Genomic DNA, 24,984 nt, shown 5'->3' with positions numbered 1-24,984 from the left:
AGGCTACAATTATCATTATCACTGTTCAACAATATTAGACCACAGGAGTGTCGTGCAATGTAGGCACTCGATACATTTCTCTTAAATGGATGAATAAAGAACATAAGTTTGCCCTGAGCAAAGAACATTCCTTGAAATGTATCCATACCACATTTTTCAAAACTTAGTAATGCTATGTACACTCTTCCCATCCCCAACCACTTAAACACATAGGCAATTCATTTAAACACATAGGCAATTCATAACTATTCTAGTGATGCCAGAATGGCAGCCATTTTCTTTTTTACTTTAAGGGATTTTTTCATTTCTCTGTAGCAGTGTTTTCTGAAGGGAAACACATGTATAGCACAGAGCCCAGTGCGTGGTGAGCACTCTGCATACGGTAAGTGCTCAGAAAGAGTCAGTGGGAAAATGGATGGACTTTTTAAAACAAGATTTCTTTTTTTTTTCAAGACAGGGTTTCACTCTGTCACCCAGGCTGGAGTGCAGTGGCACCATCTCGGTTCACTGCAGCCTCAACCTCCAGGACTCCAGCAATCCTCCCGCCTCAGTCTCCCAAGTAGCTGGGACTACGGGCGTGAGCCACCACACCCAGCTATTTTTTTGTATTTTTTTGTGGAGTCAGGGTTTCCACATATTGGCCAGACTGGTCTCAAACTCCTAGCCTCAAGCAATCCACCTGCCTCAATCTCCCAAAGTGCTGGGATTGCAGGTGCGAGCCACCAAGCCCAGCCTAAAACAAGATTCTTTACAATGAAATGGAGATTATGTTAAATAAATGCTTTTATTCCAAGCTGTTAACCCACAGGTCCTTGAGGTACTTTCTGGAGGCAGCAGGGGTGAGCTGACCACCAGTGATGAGCAGAGGCGTCCACACAGCCAGTGATCTAGTCAGTCACCTTCAAGGGTGATCTGAACTCACAGATTTGTCGGCTCTTGGGAAACTGCATAAAGATGTCTTCTAAGAGCAAAGTGAGGTTAAGTGTCCCTTCAGTTCCCAGATCCTCCAAATGTTCTCTGTTGCTGTTTCCCCAGCAGCGATTCTTCCTGCCCTGTCCTTTCTCACTGATATTCATTTTCTGACTCTCCCTCCCACAGGGATCGCCAGTGGAAGTTCATAATGTGCCGGATGACTGATTACGACTGTGAATTTGCAAATGTTTAGATTTGCCACATACCAAATCCGGGTGAAAGGAAAGGGGCCAGGAGACCGGAGGGTGTCCACATATGTTAACATCAGTAGGATCTCCTATACCAGTTTCTGCTGCTCTCTTTCCTTCTCCCTGAGCTGGTAGCTGCAATGCCAGCTTCCTGGGCCTTTCTGACTAGTATCACACTTATAATAAAATCCACAATTAAACCATGTTTCTCACTTTTCACACGTTCCATAGCAACTGCTTTATATGACTGATGATGGCTTCCTTGCACACCACATATACAGTGTGCATGCTTAGAGTCGGGCTTCTGGAGCACCCGCTGCAGCCTGGCTACTGCTTTTTACTTCAGAATGAACTGCAAGTTCAGCATAGTGGAGGGGAGAGGCAGAACTGGAGGAGAGGTTCAGTGAAGGTTCTCTACGGCTATGCCTGTTTGAATGATATGTAGGGTCCCCACAAAAAGCAGGCTTTCTGCCCTGAGGGGCATCTTGCCACTTCCCTACTCCACATGAGCCATGCATGCTTAGAAATCCAAGTGCAGAGCTCTTTGCTCCAGGAGTGAGGAGACTGGGAGGTGAAATGCGGAAGTGGAAGGGTTTGGGGGCAGAGCTGAAAACAGGGTTGGAAGGATTTCCTGAATTAGAAGACGAACATTAACATACCCAGTAATGAAAATGAGTGCAGGGGCCAGGGGAACCCGTGAGGATCAGTCTCAAATGAGATGAAAACAGGGAAGCAGAGAAAGGTCAGAGAATGGGACTCAGATTGGGAACTTGTGGGAATGAGAGTGACCAGGTTGAACTGGGAAGTGGAAAAAGGAGTTTGAGTCACTGGCACCTAGAGGCATGCCCAGGATTCCTAGGAAGGCTGGCAGACACCCTGGAACCCTGGGGAGCCACTGGCAAACTCTCCTGGATTGGGCCTGATTTTTTTTGGTGGGAAAGGCTGCCCTGGGGATCCACTTTCCTTCTGTGTGTGATTCAGGAGTTCTTCTGCAGAGATGGCGCTATCTTTCCTCCTCCTGTGATGTCCTGCTCCCAACCCTTTGTACTCCTTATTACAAAAGAAATAAAAATACTAACGTTCACTATGCTGAAAATATTCAGGGTCAGTTTTTGCTCTCTACTCTTTCCCTTGCTGGTTATTTATCCATTCATTCTGAATATACCGGTTAGCATTGTGGTTTGTGCCAAGCACCATGCAAGGCCCCAGGAGTACAATTATGACAATGATGACAGTGTGGTTGGGGAATTAGATATTTAAGACATGAAGTGCTAAATGCTTTACTTAAGATTAAACAAAGGAAGGAATCACATTTCTTGGCCTTTGAGTTTAGCCTAATCTTTTCTCAGCATCCTTCAACCTTCCTTATTCCAAGATGTCACTGGAATTTTTAACCCCAGCAAGCCCCTCTTTTCTTTATCCATAGCAGGTTGCCTTTTTTTTTCCTAATCCATGCTGCTCTTCCCTCATCCTCTCTCCCAGTGGACCCAGAAGAAGAGCCAGCCAGGCAAAACCCCAGGGATCGCCTACCCTGCCATACACCCCATCTAGGTGGTCAAGATGGTGACTCTCGGCCAGTGGTGATGGTGTTTCCCACTGCAAGATCCCAGCATTGTGATGGGGAAGGCAGGGCTAAGGATATCTTCTCCTGCCTTAACTCTAAAACACTTTTTCATATTAGAGTTTTGCTTTATTTCCTCCATGTCATTGTTTCTGCCTCTCTGGCAATTTTAATTTATAATAAGAAGCGTCGGTGTTATTTTTCACCAAGGAAGCCATTAATATTTTAACAATTGCAGCCTGGTTCAGGATGGCAACCAGGAAATAGCCTTAGTTGGGTGTGTGGAGCACAGCAGGAAAGGAGACAAGCAATGCTGATTGGCTGACTTGGCATCCATGAAGAAAACAAAAGGCTGGTGAGAGGATGGGGAGCTGGGAGGGTGAAGGGAGCATGGCTAGGGGAGGAGAGGCTAGAGCTGGAAGAAGCCAGGAGACTGCAAGAGAACATAAGCCAAGAAAAAAAAAAATTTAAAGCAATAGCAATTCAATAAATAGTGCCTGTGCCAAGTGGAATAAAAGGAGTTTTTGCTAAGAAGAAAACTATTCTTTGCATATAGATAGGCCAAGGGCAATGACAGAAAAGACACTGTCGACTTGGTTTGAATCTGAATAATTACACTTTATATTATAGGCCATTCATTAAGAACTAAGTGTCAGAGTGAATACTAAATCCCAGATCTGGCAACTGCAAGTTTTGTTCTCAGTTTTTTCATTACTCCAATCTTTCTACGAACTTGCTCCACAGTCTTGGATAAGTCACCTCTCCTTTCTAGGCCTACTGTTGAAAATGAGGCTATTTCCCTAGGTAACCATTGTGTTTTCTTGCAATTCTAAGAATCTCCGAACTCTATCCCCTCCTGAATTGTTTATAAAGGGATTTTCTAAGGCATTTTCTTCCAGGAAAGGAGCCTGGAACTAGAGATGATCACCTAAGACCTACTGCTGGCTCTGACAGAGGGTGGCTGTGTAAGACTAGAGAAATCCCCAAGCCCCCTTCCCCTCATCTGCCCAGTACAGGTAGGAATCCCTTTCCAAACAACTTTACAAGATGCTGGCCACATACAAGGAGATGATAGAAAGAGGAGACCCATGATTCCTGCCTCACAAGGCCTTCAGCCTAATGGTGAGATGAGAAGATAGACAATGACAGTAACTGCAAGAAAGTTTCCTGAGGAAGCTGAGTCTATGCTTGGCCCTGAAGGACAAGTAGGACTTCTGAGGTGAGTAGAAGAGACTGTAGGCTCTGGCATCAGACTTCCTGGCCACAAATCGTGGTCCTGTCACTTCTCATGACCTTGGCCACGTCACCTGCCTTTCCTGAGACTCTATTTCCTTACCTGTAGAAATAATTATAGTGCTTACAACATAAATGAGATCACATAGTATCTTGCACATAATAAGTACCCAATAAATGTAGTCAGAGAAGGAAAACAGTGTTAGTATATATTAGAAATAAAATTCCTTAGGTAAGCTGGATTTTAGTAGACGTCAATAATAGGAAACATTTATAAAGCAAACTTAAGTCCCACTTGCATTTCCTCAGTAACGAATCAATAAATTATCAAGTGTTTGCTATATACCAACCATTTTACTAGGCACAGTTCCTGCATTCTGGAGAATTATAAACTAAAGGAGTTAGTCAAGCAAACAAACCATGACAGTACAGTTTGATAAGTCAAGGGCAGGCAGTATTTCAATAGAAGGCAGTGAGAGGTCAGGACAGGAAAGGGGATGGTAGCATTTAAGGAAATGGAAATGATATTATGGAAGGCATAAAACAAAGTATGGGTTTGAGAAAGGTTCTTCAGGAAATACTAGCCTTACCAAGGGGCCTGGGAGGTCCAACATGCAGTCACAGTGCTCTAAATAGAGATAGGTTGTTCACATCAGTACCATAAGGCATTCTACTCTTTGTGCATGTTAGTTGTAATTTATTCTATCTATCTGGAACTCAGATGGCCTGGAGAAGTTCTCTCTCCATCCCGGCCCTTCATCCATATATATGTCTTCATGCTTGATTGCTTTAACCCAAACATGAAACTCAACACTTTTGTAAGTTCCTTCAGAAAAATTCATTCTCACAAAAGCATTAGTGCTCACAAATGCTTAAACAGATCTGGGATTCAGTCCCCACAAACTCAAAAACAGGAACAACAGATTCCACATATTTCTGTCTTTAAAAATGTTCTTGTTCACCAGGAAATCAAAAATATCCATCTCTCTAGCTGGTCCCCCAGCTAGCTCCAAGCCTACTTGGCTCTTCTCTTTTTAATCGGAGAAAATGTTTCTCAATATAGTCCATGACCAAACAGTTGTGCACATCACGGTGGCCAACAGAACAGAGATCACATAAAAGGAGACACAAAAAGGAGAGCATCCACTCTCCTTTTAAAGTCTCAATCAGTTTTAATTAAGCCACTTCTGTTTAATCAAACCACATTATTAAGGAGCGCTATCTGAACCTGGTTCCCATCCTGAGATCCAGAATTGGTGAGACTGGATAGGCAGAACCCTTGACAAAATGTTGCCTGGATGCACTGGGGTGTAGCATCCCTTTCCTATTAACTTGTTGAATCTCTGTTATTAAATGTATTCCTTTATAAAGCAAGAATTAAAAAACATATCTACTTTAAAATTTATGGTAAGAAATAATAACATATTCATGCATATCTCAGATTTTCATATCCCACACATATCTCAACTTTTCATAGAATGAAATATTTCTAAAAACTGAAAACCAACCAAAACTCCCTATTAATTTTAGAACCTATTCATTAGATGCCACTGTGTCTTGCTAAGCACTTGAATCTGTCATTGTGTGGCCTTCCTCTTCTTCTCACACTAATGCAGGCCTATTCATCCATAAGGAGCCCAGTTATAAATGTGAATGAATGACTGTATCAGTGAAAAATGCTCAATAGAAATATTGCAAAATGCAAATTATGAATTTGCATTGTAGCATTGTTGATTCCTTTGTTCTTCCATATACTTTTCTGCCTTCCCCAACTTATAAAAACAATTATCATTGATTATATTTATAATCAAAAAAGAAAAGTAATTTTAATCTTATAAAACAAAAAAAGTCACTGGCTGCCAGGCAGTTCAATCCTAGGACAATGTTTCAGCTGAAAGGTGACCATATGGTTACTTCATGGAAAGAAAGAGATTATGAAGCCAGGCCCTTTCATCTAACCGGCCGCCTAATGGGTTATAATTTAATATGCAAAATTACCTGCTCTTTCCAAGGTCTCTAACCATCCCCAGAGACAATGGAACAGATGTGCAGCCTGTCATATGGCCAATGTGAAACTAACATTTACCGCAATAGCTGGAAATCTTCTCCCCACGTCTTCCACTCGTGGAAGTCCTACTTCAGGGCCAAGAATAAATTCAATTTCCCCAGGAAACTTCCCTGAGCCTTCCAAGACTGGGGCTCTTCACTCCTTCCCTCAGCGTTCTGTGTCTTTATCTTCATTTCCCTGAGGACAAGAGTCTCATTTCTCTTTGTTCATTGGTAGATTTCCCATGCCTAGCTAAGTGTTTTACACATAATGGGCATCCAAGACATGTATTTTTAAACTAATCTGGATTTCTGGTTTGTTTCAGTAGATCGATCAATACTCTAAGCAACCAAAAACTGAAAAAACACTTTGAAAATTACGAAGTTCTAGTAAGAGGCAAGGTATTATGATGGTACTGTGGTTCTGATGGGGGTTAATAACACTCTTACTCTCTTTATTCATCATCATTAGGTAATTATTCATTTAACCCCTTTAAAAGCTATTCACTAGTGATAAGTGAGTTGGAAAGTATAACAGACAATCACAATGATCACTTACACATTCAGAAAGTGTATTTTACCATCCTGGGTAACATAACAATTTTGGCGTTTTTATGAACTGTGAACTGTGTCAAAATCAACATGTGAGCACCTAGCAGAAATGAGAGGAAGTCTCACTGAATAACTCCTTGGGAGACTAGGGGACCAAGAGGCAAAGGGGCTCAGGTTGGTAAAATAGTGTTAACCTGTGAAAATTTGGATGCTGTTTTTAAGTCTCATATAAGCATATGAGTTCTAGGGGTGGGGTGCACAGGGATTTTTGTCTCTGATATATCCCCTGCACCTAGAATAGGGACTGACCCATGGTAAGAATTCAACAAATATTTAATGAAAAAATAAAAGTGGAGCCCTAAGACAGACCCTAATGCAGATTATGACTTCATTAACATAGACCTTATAGCCCTTTCTTTTTCTTGTTACTCCCACTGAAAGTTTACCTATGGGATTACTTCATGATTAGATGGACCAATGCAGTGAAGCTGGTTTCTCAGAATTAGGTAACTTTCTTTTTATGCAGCTGTCTAGCAGGCATTCGTAGACCCTGCTGGTGTCTGGAATCTTTCTTCTCTGTGTCTGGTAGATTTCAGCTGACCTGGGTGTCTCTGTGAGCCTCTTTTGTTGGCAGACTCAAAGGTGAGCTCACTAGCCAGTACCCTCTTGGAAATCTGTTCCGGGAAGTCAAACATGCTCTGAGTCACATGTATCTGCTGCCTACCACAACAGTGTAGCATGCAGACTGCTTCTGCCAATAGGTTTCTGGGAGGAAGAAATGGAAAATCTGTCATGGTATGAAACCGCACAGCTCAACTTGGAGAAGGACTTCAGTCCACAGGAATTCACAGAGTGAAGGAAGGCTCTTAGTTCTCTCCATGCGTAGGTAAGCCTCGAGAAAATTCCCAGGTCCCTGCAGAGGAGGAGAAAAAATGGTAAGAGGTGGACAAGTGGATTGTGTTGGGCAGGATGGCAACACTCAGTGCTTTCCAGAATGGCCCTTTGGCTTGTTCTAAATGGATAATAACACATGGCTATGCTTTTGTACACATAATGTTGACCGCTACTTCAACAAGGTGCCGTTAATCACCTTCCTTGCTCCTGGTACAAACTGAAGAAAGCCAAGAAGCATGAAACACATGACTTTCCTCAGAGAGATTTTTGTTCTAGAGAGGGAGACAAGAACAAAAAACTGGAAAGTTTAATGAATAAAAGAAGGCTGCTTACAATCACACACCCAGTGAGTAATACACACAGAAAATCTTACACTATTGCAGAGAGCAGAGGATCACTGTGGGCAGGAGAAATAGAAGGCATTAGGACAGGTAGAAGACGAAGATTTATGCCAGCAGAAGAGACTGCCTGAGCAAACCTATGGAAGTGAGGAGGCTCCTCAAGAAGCCAAGAAATACTTTGGGTCTCCTGAAGCCAATTCTCAGGCTAGAGGCCAGTGAGGCAAATGAATTGTCCAAGGACACCCTATGAGTAAATGACGGAGACACTTAGAATTCAAGCCTCTGGAATCTGAGCTTGGTGATATCCTCTGTCAGGTCCCTGTCCACTGAGGGGTTTAGTGAGGTGAAGGGAGTGGGAGGGAACATGCATTGCAGGTTCTTGCAATCTATGCTCAAACAGGCTTTCCCATTTACTACTTGCAGATACCCTAGATGGGCATAGTTACTGCCATTTATAGATAGGTTCAAAGGCCCCGAAACAGTAGGTGACTTGCCTAAGGTCACACAGCTAGTGGAAGTGGATGTTGAACTGAAGTCTAGCTGTTTATAAAGCCCAGTCCTCTCAGCTAGGTCAACTTGGAGTCAAGGGTTTCCACCGGGAGTAAGGAGAGATAACTGCTTTAAACTCTGCTTTTTAAATCATGTTCAATATGAAATAGTTGAATATTGTCCAATATGAAAAAACGATTCAAAGATTTATTCCAGTATTTTAAACATTGCCTCTGGAGGGAGAGATGGCATTGTAAGGTGGTCGGGAGGATGTTGTTGAAAGTCTAGAAAGCCAGATGAGTTGTCTGAAAATAATAATGTTGCTACTCGACTGTTTTATATTAATGTAAACATTACCCATTATAAAATCAGCCACAAGTTCAACATCTCTTATAGTAACAATAACTCTTATCTGCCTTCTAAAATGACTCCTAAATAACAAACCCTCCATAAACTCAATCTAACCTAAATAAGCAGAATTGCTGTGACAACTGAGATCATAATTGTCTTTGTTTGATCCTTCAGCCTCCACAATTGTATAGGTTCTCCATACCAAGTCATGGCCTTGTTTATCTTTGCTGTGTGTGCTCTGGGAAGCTTTCTGCCTAGAGAATTAGCACACTCAATAAGCGCCACTGTTCTCTTCAGTTGATTAAACTCCAGCGACTCAGTCTGTTAGCAGAAATGTGTTGGGCTAATATCACAGTTCTGATCACCTCACCTCATGTTGCTATTTTTTAATGTTATCTTACTTAGACTGTGCAGGTTATCTGCATCATAAACCAAATTGATCACTGGACTCTGATAGTTATAATAGATTCTAGGCACATAAATTATTTTTCATTAGCTTTAATTGCCTGTAAAGGAATTTGGACACTTAATCTAAGGAAGTGAAATGATGTGGTTCAGCTCTATTAGACACTGTAAAGCTCTCACTTATTTTTAAAAAAAAAAGTGTAGAAAGGTAAGCAAATTTCCAGTACCTGCAACCTTGAGGTCCTTCAACAGGAAGCCAATCTCTATGGCCACCAACAGAGCTGTCTTTGATGTTATGTGCAGCTTCAGTCCACACTGGCTTCGGTACCTTCAGAGCAGGTCTCTATCTCCTGAAGATCCAAGTCTTTGATTCTCCTGTGGCTCTAAATATCTAAATATATGTACCGAATAATAATGATGACAACAATTAATTATTTTTGTGCATACTCTGAGCCAGGCTCTATACTTAACCTTTATATGCACTTCATTTGAATACTCAAGTAGATTTCCAAAGTGGCTATCACTATCCTTACTTTACAAAGGATAAGACTGAGACAGAGGGAATGAGTTCCTTTCTCAGGGACATAACTGTACACATTGAAGCAGAACTCAGACTCAGGCCTGGATGAGACCAGAGCCTGTGCATTCCAGGATATTCTGTGCTGTCCTGAGACTCCAATATAGACTGTGCCATGCTGCCTCCTATAGGAGTAACAACTACTCATGGTGTATTTTCTCTCACCACCTAGGGCTCAGCCAGCATGAGTACCACATCAACTTAACACCAAAGCTCACTTCAGACATTGAAGCTAGTAGGTCCTTTCCTGGTACACATCGTTCATGACTGTATCCCCAGGACCTTACAGAGTACTTAGTACATTGTTGATGCTCAGTCACAAATATATGTGTGTTATAAATAAATTAATAAACCCAATACATAATAAATAAATAAATAAAATATAAACATATATACAACATATAAACAGAATAAACTCACTAAGTGAAAATGTTCTGAGTGAATGAATGACTTAATTGATTAAGTGGCAGTCCCTTCATTTACCTGTTGTTCCCCAGACTCTTCATTCATAGTCTTTCAATCAATATTCTTTCACTGTTGTTTTCATTCCCATATCCCCAAACATTTACACTATCTGTGACCTTAGAACTTCTACCCCATGGCTCTAAAAACATGAAAAAATATGACCACACATATTCAATTTTTTCACAGACCTGTGCCTGACCTCCCTACCTTAACTGAACCCTGGCTTTCCCTGCAGTGCTCTTGAGTGAGGGTCATGCATTCACATAGGCTCTGAGTCCTGTGGAATCTCTAGAATAAGTTTCACCTCCTAAGTAATTATTGAATTTGAACCCTTTCATCTATTCTCCAACTATCTCTTTTATTCAGATCCTTATCCTTGCTTTCCTGTCTCCTTTGGTCTAGGCTTTTCTTTATGAAGTCCATTTAATTGCCGGAGGGAGATTTTTCCGAAACATAAATCCAATAGGTTGTATCCCCACTTAAAATTTTTCCTAATCACTTTCCAAGCAAAACACATATTCTTTCAGTGCCATAGCACCCTTCACACACACTGCCAGGTTCCTGTGCTGCAGACATGCAGAATTAGTCATGTTTCCCTGAAGAGACCATGTGTCCCTATGCCTCCGTGCCTGTTCACATACAATTTCCCATGCTTGGATGCCTCTGTACCTGTACCTTCTTTCCCTGGGGGACTTTCAGTGGTGTTTTTCCTGGTTTCCAAGGTGAGTTAATAGTTCCTCACTGGTGCTGCCATATACCTGATTATACCTACGTCATAGCGTTTGTCACACTTCTGCATTTTTTTCTATTTTGACAGAAACTAAATGTTCTCATTGTCTCTTCATACCCAGTGCCCAGCATATGGTAGGTGTTCATTAACTATTAACTATATAAATATTTAAAGAATGAAAGGAGAGTCTTCTGACACCTGGGAGTCTACAGTTCCATGGAAAATAACCACAAGTAGAACTCATCATCTCTATTCCAGTCTACTGCAACGGCTTTCTACCTAATGTATCTGTCTTTGTTCTTGCTGTCCCCTTCAAATTCCACTTACATACGACTGCCAGAGTGATCTAACATTAAAATATTTGACTCCAGTGCTTACAATTGCCATGTTCCTAATAGTACATGGGTTTAAAATCAACTTCTTGAAAAGGCGTTAATGTCCTCCATGGAGTAGTGTCCTCTGCCTCTCATCTCCTCACTCCCTGCCTTCCTTGATCCCTCCCTGGCTGGTTAGGAGCCAGGGAGGAAATACAGGAATCCTACAATACTGTGTACAGAACACCATCATTGCCTTTGCCATAATGCTTTATGTTCCCATGGCCAGACAGTAAATTCCTTGAAGACAAGGATTGTATTATATTTCTCTCTAAATCCCCAGTAGATAACACAATTTCTGACCCATAGTAGGTGCTCATTTATGGATATTGAATTAATAGTATCTAATGATAGGCAGAGCAATGAGTTGGAATGAAAAATACCACAACGCATTGCAAAGGAAAGCAAACTTTTGGACAAAGATCAGGTCTTCCAGCAGACTATAAACTAAACGTATGCCAGAATGATACAGGACTTACATTTCTCATTAAAATTCTTCAACAGAGAACAATATTTTATGAATATTCTTTGGTTCAAATCAAAATCTTATGATATCATAAAAGGTATGTTGAAAATAAAAATGCAAATTATCTTCATAAATTCAGCTAATTTCATAAAGCAAAAAGTTTCTAGTACACATTTTCAAAACTAATGATACATAACATTAACATGAGTGCATTTACTGGCAGAATACACAGCAGCTAATGACATTCCATTACATGTTCTCTCTCATTGGTAGCCACCACTTGATGTCCCTATGATTAGGCAAATATTCAGTCAATTGGTCAACAGTACTAACTAAAATCATCTTGTGGGGACAGCACCATATTTGTTGCAATAAGGAATAATAAAATAACAGGTTTCTGACACTCAAGAAATTCACAACTTATTTAGTGAAAATAAAGGGACACCTATGAGGAATAAGAGATAACTTATAAATACAAAACTGCCTCCAGTCAAATGTGTTCTACACATGATTATTACCAACAAACACAAACAAAATAAACAAGTGTACAGTTCTTCCACAGGCCTGTGTAGTGGTACTACTGCCCCACCTTACAATTGAGAGGGTGGGTAGACATCCAAACCTTGTGACCTGCCCAAGTTTACATTGCTATATGAAACAGAACTAAGACTTAAACTCAAGTCTTCTGACTCCCCATTCCAAGCTCCTTCCAGTACCATGCAAGAGGCACATGTCAGATTTTCCAAAAAAGTATCCTTCGTCCTTCCAAGTTCCCTCCAAAACGAGATTTTATAGACAAGCTCTGTTAAGGCAGATTTGGTTACATGTATTGAACTAGGCAATCTATAATGTGTCTTGCAATTTGAAAAGTACATAATCCTCTCTAGTCTGTATTTATGGGCACCATCAATTCAGCCATAACTCAGCCATTATGACCGAGCTGTTTCATCAGGCAACCAATCAGGGCAATGAAGAAACAAACAGTATATCTGACTTATTTAACTGAACAACTTAAGCACAATGGTTAAACTGCTCAAGAGTGGAAAAATAACCAGTCTTAGCCAAGCTTAATATTACCTCATTCCTTCAGTGTTATATTTAACACACTGAATCTCTGTTTATAAATGGCTCCACCCCCTCATAAAAATTGCATTTTGGCTATTAGAGTTTTTAATAAAATTTATTTGGATGACAAACATTTATTAGTCTCTTCTGGCTTCCTTCATATCTCTGTACTCTTACATAATACTCTATTGTTTGTTTTTAAAATTTTTATTAAGTTACTGAGTTTGTTGTCACTGCTATTATTTAAGCATCACATACATTAAATGTTCACAGAATTATCCACTTTCCTATGACACCATAAATGTGTCTTGAACTATTAATCTGAATCACTATTCAAAGAGAATCTTGGGAGGGAGCAGGGGAGCGGGGCCAAGATGACCACTAGAAGCAGTGGTGATTGGAGGCTCCCATTGAAAAGAACCAAAATAGTATGTGAATCCAGCAGCAGCAATCGAGGTATCCAAGTTCTGTCATCAGGACTGACTAGGCAGCTGGCATAACTCACAGTGAGAAAGGAAGAACAGCGTGGTACAGTGGCTCACCTGAGAGCCACATGGGGCATGGGAGCCCCCAACCCCCAGCCAAAGGAGATGGTAAGTGAGCATGCTACCCAGCCTGTGAAACTGTGCTTTTTTCCATGGAACTGTGCAACCCAGGGATCAGATCGGAAGGCCCCACTTGTGAGCCCACACCACTGGGGCCTACAGTACCAACCAGAGAGCCGCGTAGATTCTCAACAGCCACTCAGCTAGAATCAGCTTAAGCCTGCCGAGTTCCTGGGGGGAGGGGCAGCTGTCTGTTGTCTAAGCTGTCTGAGCTGTTAGGGGAGGGGTGGCAGCCAACACTGGGACTGCTAGCTGCCTAATACACTAAGCTCCCAAGGCAGAGGAAGGGCAACAGCCATCTCTGTAGCTCCAGGCTGCACCTTTCCCCTGCTGGAGCCAGGGAGGCTGGAGGGCTTTGTCCCAAGACTAGTCCCCACAGCCCAACACACTGGCTATGGCAGACTGCAGCCAGAGTGCCTCTTCAGGCCTGACCCTGACCCATCCCTTACTGGGTGGGGTCTCTCTGTAGGAACTCCAACAACTCCAGCCAGGGGCTCAGGGACAGAATTCTGATCTCCCTGGGCTTGAAACCCTAAGAGGAGGGGTGGCCATTGTCTCCATAGACCATCAGACATAGCCTTTCCTCCTGCTAGTTCTGAGGAATCTGGGCAGCCCAGACAAGTAGGTTTCCCCCAGCATGGCACACTCGCTCCACCGAGGGATAGCCAAAGTGCTTTCTTAAATGAGTCCTGCTCCCCATGCCACCCAACTGAGTGAGACCCTCCAACAGGGGTTGTCAGATGCCGTATACAGATGCATTCCTACTGGTATCAGGTTGGTGCCCTTCAAGGTCAGAGATGCAAGAGGAAGGAGCAGGCACCCATCTTTGCTGTTCTCCAATCTCCTTGAGTGACAGCTCCAGGCGCAGGAGCAAACCAGATGAATAGGGCCTGAAGTGAACCCCTAGCAAAGTGCAGCAGCCCTGCAGAAGAGGAACCTGACCATTAAAAGAAAACAAACAAACAGAAAGCAAAAGGAAAATAAAACAAAAAAGTCTTCACAAAACCTCACCCAAGGGTCAGCAGCCTCAAAGATTGAAACTAGACAAACTCATGAAGGCGGGAAAGAATCAATGAAAAAATGCTGAAAACGCAAAAGGGCAGAGTGCGTCTTCTCCAAATGTTCACAACACCTCTCCAGCAAGGGCACAGAACTGGATGGAGGATGAGATGGACGAATTGACAGAAGTAGGCTTCAGAAGGTGGATAATAACAAATTCTGCTGAACTAAAGGAGCATGTTCCAACCCAATGCAAAGAAGCTAAGAACCTTGATAAAAAGTTAGAGGAGCTGCTAAGTGGAATAACCAGTTTAGAGAGGAATGTAAATGACCAGATGGAGCTGAAAAACACAGTGAGAACTTTGTGAAGCATACACAAGTATCAATAGGCAAATCAATCAAACAGAAGAAAGAATATGGGAGTTTGAAGACCATCTTGCTGGAATAAGGCAGGCAGACAAGATTAGAGAAAAAGGAATGAAAGGGAAAGAACAAAACCTCTCAGAAACATGAGACTATGTAAAATGACCAAACCTATGATTGACTTGAGTACCTGAAAGAGATGGGGAGAATGGAACCAAGCTGAAAAATACACTTCAGGATATTATGCAGGAAAACTTCCCCAACATAGCAAGACAGGTCAGCATTCAAATTCAGGAAATAACAGAGAACACCACTAAGATACTCCAAGAGAAGATCAACCTCAAGAAACATAATCATCAGATTCTCCAAGGTTGAAATGAAGGAAAAAATGTCAAGGGCAGAGAGAGAGAAAGGCCAGGTCACCTACAAAGCGAAGCCCATCAGATTAACAGTGAATCTCTCAGCAGAAACCATACATGCCAGAAGAGACTGGGGACTGATATTCAACATTCTTAAAAACAATAATATTTAACCCAGACTTTCATATCCAGCAAAACAAAGCTTCATAAGCGAAGGAGAAATAAAATCCTTCTCAGACAAGCAAATACTGAGAGATTTCATCACCACCAGGCCTGCTTTGCAAGAGCTCCTGAAAGAAGCACTAAATATAGGGAAAAAAAAGAAAAAAAAAAACCACCTGGTACCAGCCACTGCAAAAATACACCAAAGTATAAAGACCAAAGACACGATGAAGAAACTGCATCAACTACTGTGCAAAATAACCAGACAGCATCATGATGACAGGATCAAAATCACACATAATAAAATTAACCTTAAATATAAAAGGACTAAATACTTCAATTAAAAAACACAGACCTGCAAACTGGATAAAGAGTCAAGACCCATTGGTGTGTTGTATTCAGGAGACCCATCTCATATGCAAAGACACACATAGGTTCAAAATAAAAGGATGGAGGAAAATTTACCAAGCAAATGGAAAACAAGAAAAAGCAGGGGTTGCAATCCTAGTTTCTGACAAAACAGACTTTAAACCAACAAAGATCAAAAAACACAATGAAGGGCATTACATAATGGCAAAGGGATCGATACAACAAGATTAACTATTCTAGCTATATATGCACTCATTACAGGAACACCCAGATTCATAAGACAAATTCTTATAGACCTACAAGGAGACTTATATATTATATTATATATCCACATAATAATAGTAAGAGTTTAACACTGCACTGCCAATATTAGACAGATCGATGAGACAGAAAATTAACAAGGATATTCAGAACTTTAACTCAGCTCTGGATCAAGTGGACCTAATAAACATCTACAGAACTCTCCACCACACATCAACAGAATGCACATTTTTCTCAGTGCCACATGGCACTTATTCTAAAAGCAACCACATAATTGGAAGTGGAACACTCCTCAGCAAATGCAAAAAAAACTGAAATCATAACAACAGTCTCTCAGACCACAGTGCAATCAAATTAGAATTCAGGGTTAAGAAACTCACTCAAAACCACACAACTATGTAGAAATTGAAGGACCTGCTCCTGAATGACTCCTGGGTAAACAATGAAATTAAGGCAGAAATCAAGAAGTTCTTTGAAACCAATGAGAATAAAGTGGTAACATACCAGAATCTCTGGGACACAGCTAAAGCAGTGCTTAGAGGGAAATCTACAGCACTAAATGTCCACATCAGAAAGTGAGAAAGATCTCAAATTGACACCCTAACATCACAATTAAAGGAACTAGAGAAACAAGAGCAAACAAATCCGAAAGCTAGCAGTAGGCAAGAAATAACTAAGATGAGAGCAGAAATGAAGGGGATAGAGACATGAAAAACCCTTCAAAAAAAATCAATGAATCCAGAAGTGGGTTTTTTGAAAAAAAGAAAATAGACCATTAGCTACACTAATAAAGAAGAAAAGAGAGAAAAATCAAGTAGACACAATAAAAAATGATCAAGGGGATATCACCACTGACCCCACAGAAATACAAACTACCATCAGAGAATACTATAAATACTTCTATGCAAATAAACTAGAAAATCTACAAGAAATGGATAAATTCCTGGAAACATACACTCTCTCAAGACTAAACCAGGAAGAAGTCGAATCCCTGAATAGACCAATAACAAGTTCTGAAATTGAGGCAGTAGTTAATAGCCTACCAACCAAAAAAAAGCCCAGGACAAGATGGACTCACAGTGAAGTTCTAACAGAGGTACAAAGAGGAGCTGGTACACTCCTTCTGAAACTATTCCACACCACGAAAAGGAGGGACTCCTTCCTAACTCATTTTATGAGGCCAGCATCATCCTGATACCAAAACCTGGCAGATATACGAAAAGGAAAGAAAACTTCAGGTGAATATCCCCAATGAACATCGACGCAAAAATACCCAATAAAATACCAGAAAGCTGAATGCAGCAGTACATCAAAAAGCTTACCCACCATGATCAAGTCAGCTTCATCCCTGAGATGCAAGGCTGGTTCAACATAGGCAAATCAATCAACATAATCCATTACATAAACAGAACCAAAGACAAAAACCACAAAATTATCTCAATAGATGGAGAAAAGGCCTTCAATAACATTCAACACCTCTTCATGTTAAAAACTCTCAATAAACTAGGTATTGATGGAACATGTCCCCAAATAATAAAAGGTATTTATGACAAACCCACAGAATGGGCAAAAGCCAGAAGCATTCCCTTTGAAAACTGGACAAGACAAGGGTGCCCTCTCTAATCACTCCTATTCAGCATAGTATTGGAAGTTCTGGCTGGGGCAATCAGGCAAGAGAAAGAAATAAAGCGTATTCAAATAGGAAGAGAGAAAGTCAAATTGTCTCTGTTTGCAGATGACATGATTCTACATTTAGAAAACCCCATCTTCTCAGTCCAACAATTCCTTAAGCTGATAAGCAACTTTAGGAAAGTCTCAGGATACAAAATCAATGTGCAAAAATTACGAGCATTTCTATATGCCAACAAGAGACAAGCAGAGAGCGAAATCATGAATGAACTCCCATTCACAATTGCTACAAAGAGAATAAAATACCTAGGGACACATCTAACAAGGGACACGAAGGATCTCTTCAAGGAGAACTACAAACCACCACTCAAGGAAATAAGAAAGGACACAAACAAATGGAAAAAATTTCATCCTCATGGATAGGAAGAATCAATATCATGAAAATGGCCACACTGCCAAAAGTAATTTATAGGTTAAATGCTATTCCCATCAAAATACTACTGGCATGCTTTACTGAATTAGAAAAAAATACTTTAAATTTCATATGGAACCAAGAAAGAGCCCATATAGCAAAGACAATCCTAAGTAAAAGGAACAAAGCTTGAGGCATCACGCTACCTGACTTCAAATTATACTACAAGGCTACAGTAACCAAAACAGCATGGTACTCATACCAAAACAGACATATAGACCAATGGAACAGAACAGAGGCCTCAGAAATAACACTACACATCTACAGTCATCTGATCTTTGACAAACCTGACAAAAATAAGCAATTGGGAAAAGATTCCCTATTTAATAAATGGTGCTGGGAAAACTGACTAGCCATATGCAGAAAACTGAAACTGGACCCTTTCCTTATGCCTTATACAAAAATTAACTCAAGATGAATTAAAGACTTCAATGTGAAACCCAAAATTATGAAAACCCTAGAAGAAAACCTACGCAATACCACTCAGGACATAGGCATAGACAAAAACGCCAAAAGCAATGTCGACAAAAGCCAAAATTGACAAAAGGGATCAAATTAAATTAAAGAGCATCTGCATAGCAAAAGAAACTATCATCAGAATGAACAGGCAACCTGCAGAATGGGATAAAGTTTCTGCAATCTACCATCTGACAAAGGTCTAATATCCAGAATCCACAAGGAACTTAAACAAATTTACAAGAAAAAACAAACAACCCCATCCAAAAGTGGGCAAAGTGTATGAACAGACACTTCTCCAAAGAAGGCATTTACGTGGCCAACAAACATATGAAAAAAGTTCAACATCACTCATCATTAGAGAAATGCAAATCAAAACCACAGTAAGATACCATCTCATGCCAGTAAGAATGGCAGTTATTAAAAAGTCAAGAACCAATAGATGCTGGTGAGGCTGTGGAGAAATAGGAATGCTTTTACACTGTTGGAAGGAATGTAAATTAGTTCAATCATTGTGGAAGACAGTGTGGCAATTCCTCAAAGATCTAGAACCAGAAATATCGTTTGACCCAGCAATCTCATTACTGAGTGTATACTCAAAGGAATATAAATCATTCTACTATAAAGACACACACAGGTATGTTTATTGCAGCACTACTTACAATAGCAAAGAGATGGAACCAACCCAAATGCCCATCAGTGATAGACTGGATAAAGAAAATGTGGTACATATACACCATGGAATACTATGCAGCCATAAAAAGAATGAGATCATGTCCTTTGCAGGGACATGGATGAAGCTGGAAGCCATCATTCCCAGCAAACTAACACAGGAACAGAAAACCAAACAGTGAATGTTCTCACTCATAAGTGGAAGTTGAACAATGAGAACACATGGACACAGGAAGGGGAACAACACATACTGGGGCCTGTCAGGGGGTTGAGGGAGAGGGAAGGGAGAGCACTGGGACAAATAGCTAATGCGTATGGGGCTAAAACCTAGATGACTGGTTGATAGATGCAGCACACCACCATGGCACACATATACCTATGTAACAAACCTGCACATTCTATGCATGTATCCCAGAACTTACAGTTTAAAAAAAAAAAAGAAAGAAATTTTTAATGAGAAAAAAAGAGAATCTTTGAAGAGCCCTTTGAAGATGTTTGAGGCAAATTTTCAGCTTTCATCCAACTCCCATATGTTCATTCCTTTTCCCCAAGGTGAATCCTGAGAAGCCAGGGACTGTGGCTTGCTTCCTCAAAGTATCTTCAGTAGGAATAGCTTTGAAGGATCTCAACAAGAGAGAACTCCTAATCACAGGCCAGGGGTTTTAGCCTCAGCTTTGCCCTAAGACCACGTGCTGGCTCCACCCCGCATGTGCCAGCTGCCTTCTGCATTGACCTGACTTCCATATCTGTGCACCTGGTGTAACTGCTAAATCCCTAAGCAATTTTTTTTTCTGAAAGACAACATTTTAATTTAAATTGCAAATAATCTGCTTCTAACCAAGATCACAAGCCTTCAGTAAATTTCATTCATCAAAAAAATCAGGATAGAAATTTCTTTATGATGAAAGCTCTGGCTTCTAGGGGCTAAGTGTGAAACCTCATGCCTTGGACCAGGTGTGTATGGTTATAGAGGAAGTATTGTAGGAAAGTATTTCGCCAACCAGGTTAGGAAAGCAGCAGCACAGCAGAGCTGGGGGATATGGGATACACAGTCAGATGACCTGCCTCTCTTCCCCTCTACAATGTTCAATCTGCACAGCTTTGAGCAAGTGACTCAGTCTCACAAGGCAGAGTTTTTGTCTGTAAAATGAAGATAACTATAATAATTCCTCCATACCATACTGCATTCTTGTGAGCATCCATTGAGACAGGATAAAACGTACTCTGAACATCATATGCTGATTCATTATTAGTATTAATTCTACATTCTTACTTGCCATTTTAGGTTGCCTGAGTAAATCCTTCTTTTCAGCTCCCTCAATTCCTTCAACTTTGAATTCAGAAGGAGTTTGGAAGCTAGTACTCACTGAGCACCGGATGTGAGTGCCACACTCTGCTAGGAGCTACAAGGGTTAACGATAAATAAAAACATGTATACCATATGATGGTCCTGACCTTAAATATCTCATAGTCTAGTCATGGAGATAATACAGACACAAAAGAAACAAATACTGAAAAAAATCAAGACAATGTCAATTTAAGGCTAATGAGGTGAGATCACTGCTGTATGGATTCACACATAACAAAGGTGAATGACAGACAGTGCTGAGGTCTGGTATAGTAAGAGGGCAAGACTTTGTGAAAGAGGCACAGGAGCTTGGGCATGATGTGGGCATTCAGAGAGACATAGCCAAGGGAAAGCTCATCCCGTAATTGAGCCACTCCTGAACTGAGGCCAGAAAAGAATGATACCACAATTGAAGAGGAACAAAAAAGCAGAATCCAAAATGTAGGTCTTAGCACAAGGATCCCTATCTTCCTAGAAGAAGTTGGAAATGTTGGCAAATATATAAGGAAATAGTTTTCACTGAAGTTAATTAACCTCAAGGATAAATAAGAAACTATAACATGCTCTGATTGACAAGCTTGGTGAAGAGAAGAGCTGGGCCCTTGGAGTGACACCAAATACAATGAAACACTCATGCATGTAATGCTAAGACAAGTAAGACAAATCAGGAAAAAATATCTTACTAAAGGATTAATTTCATGTTTTCCAGTATCAGTATCTTTTTTAAAATGAGCATTTGTTTGAGTGTGTAAGACATTCAAGTTATTCTACTAAGGTATAATTTAATACAGCCACCAAATGAACTAAGGATTTTTATATGCCCATTTTACAGATGATAAAACTGAAGCTAGAGAGCAGTGGATAAACTTGCCTACATAAGTGGCAGAGTTAAGATTCCAAGTTCAATCACTTTAATAAATACTTCTTATTTTTCTAGTTTTATGAGCTAATTGTTCACTCAGGTGTTGAAGCACTGCCAATATTTATGGGAGTAACAGCTAAAATCAGATATCAATCAATTCTGTAATTTTGTTTTCTCTGTGAATTGGGATGTAGCCTCCATTATTCTACTCTAGTGGTGGAACACTTTAGCACTAAACATTTTAGTTTTAGAGTGTGGAATATGCTCTCTAGGAGGTTGGTTTGAAGACCACTGCTAAGCAAATGAAAAACTTGGAAAAACACAAAAGCAAAGATGCTTGCCTGGCACTGAGAACACTTCTGGCAGCAAAAGAATTGACTCTCTCTAGCATTTCTACAATGCCAAGGGCTGAGATCCCAGACAGCACCAAGCAAAGGACTGCTGGGCTTTGTAAGAAGCAGTCACCATTAAAGACAGCTGGGTGAAATATGGTTTTAACAATCCCATCTTTTTAAAAACATTACCCTAAATTCCAGCTGGTCGCTCTGGATATTTTTCCCTCTGTTCCCACCACCAAACTGAAAATCTTTCCATGACAAAGGAAAACCATCCAGCCCTCCCACTGCAGCCTCTTCTTCCCGAAAGTCATACACAGGCTCCATTAGCTTGAGCAGCTCTGCAATGGAGATGAGGGAGGCTGGAATGCATGAGGCTTTGTAGACAAAGCCTTTTCTTTACTTTTTGACCCAGACTCCACTTCTCATCCCTGGAGGTACTCAGGGATGTGTTCGTAGGCCATGGCACAATTCAGTATGGCTAAAATATTATTGAGAAAATACATGCAGTTTTTTGTTGTTTTTTGTTTTTGTAAAAGTGTTTAAAACTTTGCAGAAACTTTTTGATTTTGCTAGTAAGCACCTTATAAATGAACAACACAGAAAATTGGGGAAGTTCAGACAACAGGTCATTAAGGCAAAGTCTTCTTCCCCCAAAACAAAATCAGTGGAGAAAAGTGAATTTTTTAAATCCTAAAAGAAAGTTAGATTCCTCACAAGTCCTCATTTAGGATTTTCCTTTGTTTTTCTGTAAGGCCTTTCAGTCAGAGGCAGCCCTGAGAAAATGGGCCTATTAGGCAAAATTTAGCCCCTCACTCAACTAGATAGAAGGATTTAGTGCTCCAACACCTTTTGTAGATTATGTACCTGCAGTAAGGGAGGAGACTAGTGGACAAGGGTGAGTAATCATCACAAGTAAAAATAAGCAAAAATGGAGATGAAAAAAGATTTTTAAAAAGATGGTAAATGTGTACAACTGTGCTCCAAGTTAAAATAGCTGACCCAGTTGGTCGCAAACCACACTCTGTTCTGACACTGGCCCCTGAGTGGAGGGAGGGGATTTGGAACTCATCAGTAACAAAATAAAAGGAAGTTCATTTCTAGAGACAAGTGGTGAAGAGCTCTTGCTATAGACAAACCCCTGAGAAATAAAGAATTCCTTAAAAGGCACGGGGAAATTAAAGAACAAAGATGATTTTTAGAGATCTGGCCAGAGCCTCTTACTCTCAGTGGCACTTCAGAGGGAGAGAGCTGGTTTTTCAGAACCTTTCTGTCTTCCTGTTGGCCTCAATTGGAGCACTTTATAGAGGGCTCTGGCTCAGAAGGACAAGCTATTTCCTTTTTATCCAAGGATCAGATCACTATCACAGCCCACACTCACTTCTGCCTTGTTTCAAATTAGCAAAAATAATAAGCCTCTTTGTCTAGGTTGTGCAGATAATTACCTCCATTATTCCTTTCTCTTGTGAAGTTCTATCAGTGCTTTTCACTTTTGCCTCTAAAACGAAGGGCCAGCTTAAAGTGTGCTGTGAGAGGTATGTGATGAGGGAGGAGGGAAAAAGTGGAGAAGGAAAGATATTCCTTGGGAAACCCATTGCAGAATATTGGTGAGCAGAGACAGTCATGCCAAATTTAAAAACAGAAGTAAGGGATATCCCACAATGTGAATTCATCTACCAGGTAGTGGCATCAATCTTTTTGGGACCTCTTTATAACATAAGAAGATCAACCACCCCAGTATGCCAGGGATTATCCCAGTGTTAGCAATGAAAGTTTTATTTCTCTAGAACCTTTCCCTGGGATTCAGAAAGTCCCAATGGCAATGGGTATGAGAGATTAGGGTAAAAGTGCAAAACCCATACTGTGCCTCCAAAAATAAATAGGGCTGCAAGTAACACTACTTTTTATTTCAAATGAATGTGACACAGATTATCCACCCTCTTTAGTAGCTATTGCTGTTAATTTTTTTTTCCATGACCACTGATGTTGGCAACCATTATTTGCAGCTCACGATGCATAATGAATTATCCAGTGTTGTATTGCTTCAAGTGATAAGACTTAAATGTACAATTTAAGTACAATGCAATTAGAAATGTGAGCAGTCCATTTTTTTTACTCTTGTGGATTAACCACAGTGCTTTGTACTGAGATATTGCTAGTTTTGTTTTTTAAATATTGTGTCTATTGTGACCATGTTTTCTAAGAGTTCACATAAGGAAAATAAAAGTAATTACAATAGCTACAGCAGCATGACTTGGACATCTCCAAAAAAGGAGGTTAGATGGCTGTGCTATTTTAATAATAGGAGGAAGGACACATACAACTGGACTAGAGAGGTAAATAACCAAAACAGAGCTACTGTACAATCTGGAGAAAAGAACTCATGATGAAGAGGCAATTATGATGAAAGTACCGACTTGGAGATTGAATCTCACAAGTCCAGGATGAACCAGGGAAGTATCAGGTCGTAAGAAGGCTGTGTGGCTCTCATCTTGGGTGCTCTGTCTGACTTTCTCCTTCTTGAATCACCATCTCTGAGGAAGCCAGCTGCTATGTTGTGAGGACTCTCTTTCTCAAGATGACTGTAAAGAGGTGCACATGACCAGAAACTGCCGGCAACCATGTGAGTGAGCTTGAAAGTGGATCCTCCCTCAGTTGAGCTCTGAAATGACTGCAGCCTTGACTGACAACTTGGCTGCTATATTGTAAGAGACTCTGAATGAGAGGCACCCAGCTAAAGTTGTGCCAGAATCCGCACCCACAGAAACTATGTGATAGTACATGTTCATTGTTTTAAGCCACTAAGTGTGGGGTAATTGGTTACATTGCAGTAAACAACCAATACAATGGATGCCTTTCTCTAAGTCTTCCTGCCACAACCCACACACTTGCTGGCACTTGTAGCCCATCCTTTCCCTCTTCCCTCTTGCCACACATAACATATGTGCCACTTGTCTGAGACTAATCACCCCACCAGTGCTCCGAACCATCTCCTTCTGTCTTTTCCAGGACCTCACCCTACCGATTAGTTATTCCTTCTGTCTTGAATTAGTGTCTTTCTCTCATTTCTATTGTCACAACTTTGAACGGTTATTCAAAACTTTCCCATGATAAACCGATTCCCAACTGATATTTCCCTCTAGTGACTTCTCTACTGTATCTCTTCCTCTTCAAAGTTGAACTTTTAAAAATAATTATCTCCATTTCCTCAACTTCCAATTACAAAATCCATACCACCTTTATTTGAGAGAAATCAGTTTAGTCTTGCCCGAACTCGATAAACTTAACTCCAATGGCCTATTGTCCATCCTCTATTGGATGCCCTGCATCTACCTCACACTCGAAATATTAAAAACTGAAATCATTCTCCTTCACAAATCTGG

General features: G+C 40.6%; 1 protein-coding gene and 1 long non-coding RNA gene across 6 annotated transcripts in view; one reads left to right on the top strand and one right to left on the bottom strand.

Moving 5' to 3' along the window:
* LOC105493007 (dermatopontin) overlaps positions 1-2,244 on the top strand; it is a 33,827-nt gene extending 31,583 nt beyond the window's left edge. The window contains exon 4 of the mRNA XM_011760430.3: positions 1,099-2,244. Coding sequence (XP_011758732.1) covers positions 1,099-1,165 — 67 coding nt within the window. The 3' untranslated portion in view covers positions 1,166-2,244. The remainder of the gene's footprint in view (positions 1-1,098) is intronic.
* LOC105493008 (uncharacterized) overlaps positions 1-24,984 on the bottom strand; it is an 89,798-nt gene that overhangs the window by 5,273 nt on the left and 59,541 nt on the right. For 4 of the 5 annotated variants that reach the window (XR_011610901.1, XR_011610903.1, XR_003020747.2 and 1 more), the window contains 2 exons: positions 9,260-9,423; positions 1,977-7,465 (listed from right to left, as the gene is read on the bottom strand). This is a non-coding gene — a long non-coding RNA (uncharacterized lncRNA). Of the gene's footprint in view, positions 1-1,976; positions 7,466-9,259; positions 9,424-24,984 lie in introns of those variants that run through there. The other variant, XR_011610902.1, reaches the window with a different exon arrangement.

Source organism: Macaca nemestrina, chromosome 1 (genome assembly GCF_043159975.1).
Source record: "Macaca nemestrina isolate mMacNem1 chromosome 1, mMacNem.hap1, whole genome shotgun sequence".
Taxonomy (NCBI): Eukaryota; Metazoa; Chordata; class Mammalia; order Primates; family Cercopithecidae; genus Macaca; species Macaca nemestrina.
This window is presented reverse-complemented; position numbering and strand designations above follow the sequence as displayed.